Below are 9,656 nucleotides of genomic sequence, written 5' to 3'. Positions count from 1 at the left end.
GACAAGCATAAATATAATACAACTGAGAGAAAATAATGGGCTATACCTCTCAAGTAGCAAACTACCGAGTAGACCAAGAGTGGGGAATGAGAATGCTCATCAAGATACCCAAGTCTCCAACCAAGACTCATCTAAGAACAATCTCCTCTCAAGTCCATATCAGGTGACTGCCCCTCAGACTTCCTGCTGAAACCATTAACCGTCCCAACAAATACTTCTCTAATCCAAGAGAAATCAGCATCACCATCGTCTCTAAGTATCCATGAGCACCTATAACCAATCAATCCATGTCAACTCCAAATGCAACATAGCAATATCATGAAGTATCCAGCTTATGATCAGTGTACTCAATACCAAGAAACTAAACCAAGATCAATGTCAAAGTTCCAACCATGGCCTCAGGAACATAAACATGACAACATGATCTTACCATCTCAACTAAAGAGATAACATGCTCCACATGAACACACCATAACATGTCACAACTCTAAATGCATATCAAGAGTATACCATGACATAATAATGAAACCATCCTCACACCAAGGATAACATGCCAAATAAAAGCATAAACCACACCTTTGCCAAGAACCCTGTGAGTCCTCAAGATGCAACCATCTCCATACACCATGAAGAAAACCATCTCCACATACCAGGAAGAACCATCTCCATACACCATGAAGATAACCAAGAACTCCATGAGTCCTCAAGATCTAACCATCTTCACACACCATGAAGATAACAAGTGCACCATGCAAATGTCAAAGATGCTTTTGCAGCAACAGGATCTAAGACAAACCTCCAACATCTACAAACATTCAATAAATATATCAATGCCAACAACTCCCACTCAACCGTGGTACCAAGTCACCTATGGCATCATAAAATCCATCTCCTACTTGAAGATCCAAACCAAACCAGGAACTAATCCTACACTGTCACCTCATCACTGTCACAAGCTCCCACTAAACCGTGTATCCAAGCTATCCATGACATCATGATGAAAACCCATCCTCTAACCATGAGAATCAACCAAGGCATCAAACTATCAAAGAACTCAAAGTGCACATCATGAGCTCCTCAAAAGAAACCAAATAACTATGATCCTCAACCAAGAAGATATACCACCATAACCAAATCAGAAAACCAAGCTAATGAACATCAAGGATGTACTTGTATAACAAATTATGTCATACCAAAATCTATGACACCATGATCACATCCATGAACCGAGCATCAGGCTCTCAAAGTGTCCAACCTGTCAGCATAGTCAACCATAATCCTCTACCATGATTGTACCTGGTAACAACATCTCATCCTTTCTACATAAAGATAAAATCATAAAATCATGTGACTTAGGGCATAGACAACCCAAATCCAAGCCACCAATCTGAATATGCATCAATAATGAAAGATCAATGGGCAAAGACAACCCATAACCAAGCTATAAATGCAACCTGTAAGTATACACCGCTTACAACACTGCACAACTTGTAGATCTAACAAGTCATCATGCATATCCAAACCAAACACTGATAACCATATCATCATGAGACCAAACTGAAATATGAACTGAGTATACAATGACATCAAATCTTAAATCTCCAATGTCATAAACTCACAATGTTACCATAGTCAAAATATACTTATAAACTGTTTAGATCAATATATTAATAAATAAATCATGCCAAACCTGCACCAAATCTAAACCAATTTGTAGAGCTCTCCAAGAGCTTTCTGTTGACTACTTGAAGTCCAAAATCTGACTCCGTATGCCCAAGTTATGCCCCAATTCGTGCTCAAAATAAAAAACATCTGACTTTAGGGCTCTTAAAACCTAACAAAATTTCAAAATCATAGAACCAAACCTACACCATGTTGTAGTGCTCTGAATTAGCTTTCCAACGCCTATAAGAACTCTGAAATCTGATTTTCTAAGAGAAATTTATGGCCATTTTACTAAGACGGTCTTTTTACCATTTTTAGTATGATTTTTCATTTTTAATTTTTTTTCAGTGACGAAAATTCTGACGGTATTAAATTTGACGGCCATCATGGGCTGAAATCAAAAAACCCTTTCATTTCTTCTGAACATGGCCAAACTAGGGCATATTATATATCAAAATTTATGGAAATGTCAACCCGGATCCAATGGCGAGGTCTGTTTTTACCCAGGAGGTCATTTTTGCAAGCTACCCCCCAAAACCCTCATTTAAATGAAACATCCAAAAAAACTTTTTTGTCCAACAATTTCACATGCCCAAATTTTTTAACATCCCATCATAACAGCAAATCCAAAGCCCTCAGATCTGTAATAAATCATTCATATATCTTGCCCTTTCTTTTATCCTCTCATGCATTTCCATGGATTCAATCTAGGGTTACAATAATAAAAACTAGGCTCTGATACCACTTGTAAGGAAACTTGGCAATAAAGAATATAACCATTTCCACATAACCCATAATAGATCTAAAATAAACACAGAATTAAAATCCACATGCAAGAGAATAGATAACATACCCACAAAATGTGACACAAGATATACCCTAGGAAACCCTCATTGAAGGAAAAACCTAGCCTCCAAAAGCATCCATCACCATGTATTATTCAGCAAAAATAACATTGCCATACAACTATGGAAGCCTTCATGGCCATAGCCACAACCGAGCAAACTATGTGAACAAGCATGAATCCACACATCCCATGCCATGCTCCCAACCTTCACAAATGCTCCCTTGGCTAACCTATCAAGCCTTGTCCCGCTTGACTCTTGCCTTTTTCTTCTCTTTGTCACTCTCTCTCTCTACAACAACTACCCTTGTGGCTGCTTATATAGTAGCAAGTCCCACAAAACCACCAAGTGGTATTACATAAACCATGTGCTAAAACCATGTGCTACCTAACCCACTGACCCCACATTTAATATTGGGCATTTAATTCTTTTCCCCCAATATTAAATAATTACATGAAATATTATCACAATGTTACAATACAACTCATCAAGAATATTCCATGGAAATCTTTACATATTGCACGTCCATCTAGGCACAACATTACATAATAAAATAAAATAATAAAATAACAATATTATGCAATGTGTGCAACACCCATTATCTCAACAACATCCAAAATATTGAGTAAAGATAACTTATTCCAAGTGAAATGTTGTTGAGTTCCTAGCACAAAAATAAATATGAGAATATATAAAAATAAATTATTTTTTAATGGAGCTTAGTTGCAATTGAGTGTTGAAAATTGTTTAAGTAGTGAGATGTTGATCTCACAAGGAACTCACAATGATAGAGAATTTCCATAATACAAGTTGTCAAGACATAGAAATGGAGAGTTAATGAATACAAGATAAAATTATATACATAATTTAAATCTATCTTTTAAAATAGTTTAAATTTATCTAGTCTAGTCAAACTTTGTTCTGTGGTTTTTACCCATTTAGATTTGTGAACTTATTGGCAATGAAATGTGTCATTACCTAATTCTATTGAGCATGGTTGTACGACAATCCAATCCCTATAAATCATAAGTTGTTAGTAATGGATGTTAAATATCAAATGACATAATATTGAAGTGGGTTTGGATTATGAGGCAATGGGTGTTAAATCTCTAATATTTGATGCAAAATTGAGATCAATGTGAGTTGAGTATGATTCAAGTCATGTTTGATGTCAACTATGATTGATCGACAATATAGTGACAAACAAAGAGTTAATAGATGTTAACTATTAAAAAAATATAAGTTTGATGACAATTAAATTTAATGAAAACTAAATTTGATCTCAACAAAGATTCATGTATGATTTTTCGTAAAGAGAGAATACTCTATGGTCACTTGAGCTTTCTATGTTTTGTAAAAAGGCTTAAGATGATGATGTTATATGCATAACCCTAGACACATTGTTTTCTTTTTTGGACACTAAATATGAAAAGTGCCATCATTTCTCAATCTTGTTGACCTTTGAATTAGAAATAAATGCTTATAGCATATAGCATTTGCAATCTAATCTAAGGGACTAGATTACAATAGTTATACAACCTAGGATGAGAGATGTTAAATTCTTGAATGAATTGATCCTTCTATGTTTTGTAAACAATTACTTGGGATGGTGATGTTAAATAAGTAATATAATTTCTTAGCCTTGTTGACCTTAAAATTAAGGAAAAAATCTTTGAAGATGAAAGACTTGATTGCACTTCCAAACCAATCAAAAGAACTCAATCACAAGCATGATTTCTCCTAGGATGAGAAATGTGTGCCAAAATTGTATTAGGGTTTACTTGAAATGAAAGATAATATATATCAAAATAAAATATTAAAATTCAAGCCAATGAATTGTGCTAAAAAAATTAAACTAAACACCAAAGTTATATATTAACAAAAACTCATACAAACTACCAAAAATTCTCCTCTACTATATTAAACCCATTTTCAAAATAAATCATTCTAATCAGCTTTTTTACCACATATAATAAATACAAAAATAGAGAAACCCATATAGCACAAAAACATCCATAAATAAATACATAACTAAATGAATAAATTGGTAGAGAGAACCATTTTGATGCTTTTGTTAACACATTTGTTCCAGTTTCTTCATGAAGCTGACAATGAAAGAAACTAAAAAGAGTGTCTTATAAACATCATTGAAATAAGTTCATTCATTCATGAAGATCAACTTGAAGATACCTTTTCAAAAAAGCAAAGTTTCACAACAAAATTGTTGAATTCATCATAAAGATCTATAATTAGAGAGCCAACATGTAGAAGAACATGAAGATGGCTTAAGATAGGAATCTAGATCTTGTAGATTGTTGGTCTTGTGGACTTCATTAAAATTCCTTAAACTCAACTCAATTCAGGGTAAAAAACTATGACTCCCTTCTCGCGACTTTACATAGATCTTTTGCTGCCCGGTTCCGAGATGACACCGACACGAAGGACAAGACGAGTTACTGATGAGCCACGTGTCAATGCATCTGACATGGAAGCCATGATTACACGTGGGCAAGACACGTAGCTCTTCTCCCTGTTGAAACTCAGCCAGGCAAATGGGGCAGCCCCTCTCCTCCAATCCATCCGAGAACACCACAGTGGTAAGAACCTTCAAAGCATCCATATCCATCCCTCTCTTCTCGCCGCCAGCCGCCATTCGTCGGCGCCGCCGCAAAAGCAAGTGGCGGCGCAAAACAGCGGCAAAAACCACCACCAATATGATAACACAAAGCAAAACGGAGACTATTATAGTTATATCAGGTTGCCAACCGCCATGCCTTACAGACGAAGAACTCGGTTGTAATAAGCCTCTGCTCAACCTCATGGTTGAAAATTTTATCCACTTAAAGTGCCCAAGATGGGATTTTATTTTGTGGTAAGTTTACAAGATCGTATTTTGTTTTTGCGGGCATCTTTCTCTTTTCTGGCTGGACTTTTTAGGTGGGGATGCAAACGGTGTCGACTTTTTTGTGCGCCATTGGGACCCATACAAAGTATTCTGTTTATTGGTATTGGTAGGTCTGAATGGCAGTAGTGTTGAATTTTTCGATGCTGTGGTCCTCCGCCGTTGTAATCTTTTTTGCAGAAGAATTCTTCTTTTTCATGGTGGGAATCCGGAAGAATTGCTTGTCACGTCACATATCTAGGCATTATCCTGTCTTTTGTAGGTTTCATACTTTTTCTTCTTCTTCCTTTTGCAAGTCTTCTCCTGGACGGATGGCAGCAAGTGGGCCATTTTGCATCATATGATCAGTCGGTGTTTCAGATTGCGCCCATGTTATCTTTGGGTGGGGTTGGTGACCCTTTACTCATGGCTTCTTTTGCTGCATACACTTGATTCTCCCGCTTTCTTTTCAATTTCTCTCTTCTTTCTTTGTTTCTATCTTTGTTTTGTGTTTATCTGGAATCCATGATATATATTTTAGGAGACATTCATATGGTTGTGAGTCATTTTGTTTATTGTTATATTTATAGTTAGTCGGTTTGAGCTTTTCATAAGCTATGTTAGGTTCACTGAAATACAATCTAAGGTTGTAGTTTATCAAGTTTACTTCCAGCTTTTTATAAGCTATGTTAGGTTCTTTTTCGTAGGACTCATTTTTTTTGGCGAGGCTCAAATTTGTAAGAATATATCAATTTTGATTCTTTGACATACTTAGTTTCAGAATCAAGTCTTAGTGTGTGATGTTTAAGTCGTTCAATAAGAACTGGTATCATGATTTATGTAGTGTGTATAATTGTTTTTAATTTTGATCATGTATATTTCTAATTGATGATTTGGATCACATTTAATTTTTTGATAAATATTTGTGAAATTGATTGTGTGTAAGTTTTTACTCGTCTTGATTCCACACAATTCTTCTTTGAGAGCTTTATATAGACAATCATAAATTTTAAGTTGTTTTAATATAGTAGGACCTTGTATTTGGATCACAAATAGTATGATCTATAGTCTTTCAATTTGTTTTCATGGTTGGTTTTGGTTTCTTTACTACAACTGGCTTTACAATCCATTTTAAGTAAAGATGCATCAAACTCATCAGCCTCTTGGTTTCATCATTAGCCTTAGTACTAAGATAATACTTGGGATTGTGTTTCATCACTTCAATTATTTGTCAAACATAACATCGGGTTGGTGAAGGAGGGGAGGTGATGATCAAATAACAAAGTGCAAGGCTACACGAGAAGACATGGTTGGGTATGATAGATCTAACATATAGCCTAGTCGAATGGTGATAACTATGACAACCAATTTTTAATGCATATTTAGCTTTGGGGATACTAAAAATTTACATATTTGAATTTTGGGTGTTTCTTCTCTTTTAGAGAAACTCTTTGTAATATATGATTTCAAATTTTGAAGTTGGTTGTTTATCATTGTATTATTAGGTTGTATGAGGTTTTTCATAGTTTATAATTTAGTGTATATAATTAATTTTGGTTTTGATTGTCTTTGTTTTAATTTGAATTTTTTGATCAAATTCAATGAATCCTTATGGAGGAGGTGAATGATGGATTGGACATCAACCTTAGAAAGAGGTTGGAAAAGATGTGAGATGAGGACACAAAAACAAAGTGCACAATAAGAAGAAAATAAAGCATTAGGTAGAATGGATCCAAAAGATAGCTTTGTCAAAATAGTGACAAATTCAATAACCTTTATTTACCTATGTTTATTAGCTTTGGGGCTGCTAAGCTTTTATGTATTTATACTTAGATTTCTTCCCATGTTTTGAAAATTATTTGTTATACAACCAAAATTTACAACTTTTAAAAGATGGATTTTTTTAAAAAATTAAAAATAGAAAAGTGCACGAGACACTACTTGTAAATCTTATTTTTACTCTATAATCATATGTTCATATTAAAATATTTTGGATTAGATATAACTCTATGGTTATTATATATTTTTCATGCAAAATGAAGAGTGAAGGTAAGGATTTTTTTTAATTAAAAATGTTATAATAATACAATTCAAATTATGGGCATTATAGTGCACATGGGTGGGAGGGAACATGAGGGAGTGAAAGGGATCAAGGTGTTGAAATATAAAAAGTGTCAAATATGATATTTATGTAGGATTAGTAACAATTAGTACATTCTAATCAATTATAAATATTTATTTTATGTTTATTAAACAAATAAATATGATATAACCATGTTTCTAAATTGACAAGAAACATCCAAACCAAACATTTTTCACCTCTAGATTTTTAAATGAATTTAATCAAACACACACACAACACAAGGAGGAAAATAAGAGAAAATTGAAAGAAAAAATTCATGACAATGATAACAATAATTTTTTTCTAATATCCTCAATGAAATGACATTATAATATTTTTTAAAATAACATGCTATAGCCACATGTAATTTTCATTACAATAATATGCAAGAAAAAACCACAATCTTCTCTTCTAGAGCTAAATCCAAAGATTCCCCTTAGTTCATATATAAGTAGCACAAATAACTTCCTTGAATATTCTACAAAGTAAAAATTCCACATTTTGGAACCTAGGGGTTCAAATTCGCACCTTAAGTAAATTGTCTCTCTTTTCTTTGTGTATTCAAACTTGAGTCCTCAAGGCCCAACTTTTGAAAACCATAGCTTGTGAATTGCTAAGTTGATTGACTATTTATTATAACATCTTTTAATAAACAACATGAAATCCTATATAGCCTTGAGTAGCAAAGAAAAAATTAAACAAATGTTTGACCCCCTTTTAGAGCCTCTAAAGCCTTCAAAATGAAGTTCAAAGTTTTTGGACCACCACACCTAAATAAGAAAATTCAATAACAACAAAATTAAACTTGATCCTATTGCGAAGCTTTATTGGTAGGCTTGTACATCCAAAATGAACTTTTAGGAAAGAAAATGGCGAAATTTTTGCTCAAATGAGTTGTTAAGAGAAGGGGAGATTATTGAGTTATTTAACTATTGTCGACTTGATGATTTGATCACTAGTTTTATCATTGATGTTAAAATATGTTCAATAGTTTTAGAATGAGGTTAGAAAGACTTAGATTCTCTATGGTGTAGGCTATTGATTAGTACAATAGGAACAATGTCTGGTAGTATTGAGTATGTGAGCATGGATTTGTGTTGTAGCATGAGTGTAGACCTTACAATCAATTTCCTTTGACGTGCTGATTTTAATGAGTTCCATTTAATTTTGTGAAGGCTAGATGCAAACCAATGAAAGATAATTATGCCGGAGGCAATTGTCATATTTTCGATCTAACAAGTTATTTAGCTTGACTTAGGTTTACAAGAAAATAGGTTGGTAGAAGACCTAGACTAACACATGTCTTTAGATGTTTTTTCTTTATTTGGTTCATGTTGGATTGATTTCCAGCATGTGGCATGTCGATTATTTCTTAGGTATTTGACATGATGGTTTAGCATGTTGATTAATGTGGCATGCATTAATTGTGGATCTTGAGATTTTATGAATTATAATTGTTTGATATTTCATAAGGAGTGTATGCCATAACTTGGGTTTATTAATTTATCTATGCATTATAGAAGTCCTAATAAACTGACCTAATTGCTTGGTTGTAATTGTTGCAAGGATTTAATGGGAAACAAGATACTAAGAGGGGGTGGGGTGGGGGCAAATGAGGATCTTAAAATTTTACTTACAAAACCAAATCACACCTAATTCATCTCATATCTCAAATGTAACATATAATTGTAACATGCCAAAAACATAGAATCTATGAAAGATTCAACACATAACACAAATGATATGGTAACCCAAAAACACTTCAATGGGAAGGTAAAACTGTGGTGGGGATGTAACCCACAAATCTTCACTATTGCAACATTAAGGTTACCATGTTAGGGTTACAATATTTGATCATAATATATGATCTACCTTGTGATTTGTCTACCCTGTTGAAAGCTTCAAGACTATTAATTTCTACCCTATTAAAGGATTTTAAACTTACAATTAAGTAAGGACTCTATTAGGAGATTTACATAGATCTGTTAGGATCACTTGATTAAGAGATTTACTCTAATTCAATTTGATTAACAACTAATTTAGTACTTGATCCTCAGTTTTCTCTACAAGCTAATTTTAGATCTCCTCTATACAATGCCTTTATTTGATCTCTTTATCTAATATCTCCATTCAATCCTTCACT

The 9,656-nt window shown here is 33.6% G+C and overlaps 1 protein-coding gene across 1 annotated transcript; it reads right to left on the bottom strand.

Moving 5' to 3' along the window:
* Positions 1 to 4,641: 4,641 nt before the first annotated feature.
* Positions 4,642 to 5,986, bottom strand: LOC149541602 (RING-H2 finger protein ATL72-like). The gene has a single exon (XM_089796092.1). The coding sequence runs from the start codon at positions 5,329 to 5,331 to the stop codon at positions 4,870 to 4,872; it is 462 nt and encodes a 153-aa protein (XP_089652218.1). The 5' UTR covers positions 5,332 to 5,986; the 3' UTR covers positions 4,642 to 4,869.
* Positions 5,987 to 9,656: the final 3,670 nt, after the last annotated feature.

The sequence above is a fragment of the Cupressus sempervirens genome, chromosome 8, assembly GCF_028749045.1.
Source record: "Cupressus sempervirens isolate cs-2001-9-10 chromosome 8, ASM2874904v1, whole genome shotgun sequence".
Taxonomy (NCBI): Eukaryota; Viridiplantae; Streptophyta; class Pinopsida; order Cupressales; family Cupressaceae; genus Cupressus; species Cupressus sempervirens.
This window is presented reverse-complemented; position numbering and strand designations above follow the sequence as displayed.

What these genes read in the sequence shown, in the direction of transcription:
- LOC149541602 (XM_089796092.1), bottom strand. Translation starts at nt 5,331, where the DNA reads ATGAGGTTGAGCAGAGGCTTATTACAACCGAGTTCTTCGTCTGTAAGG.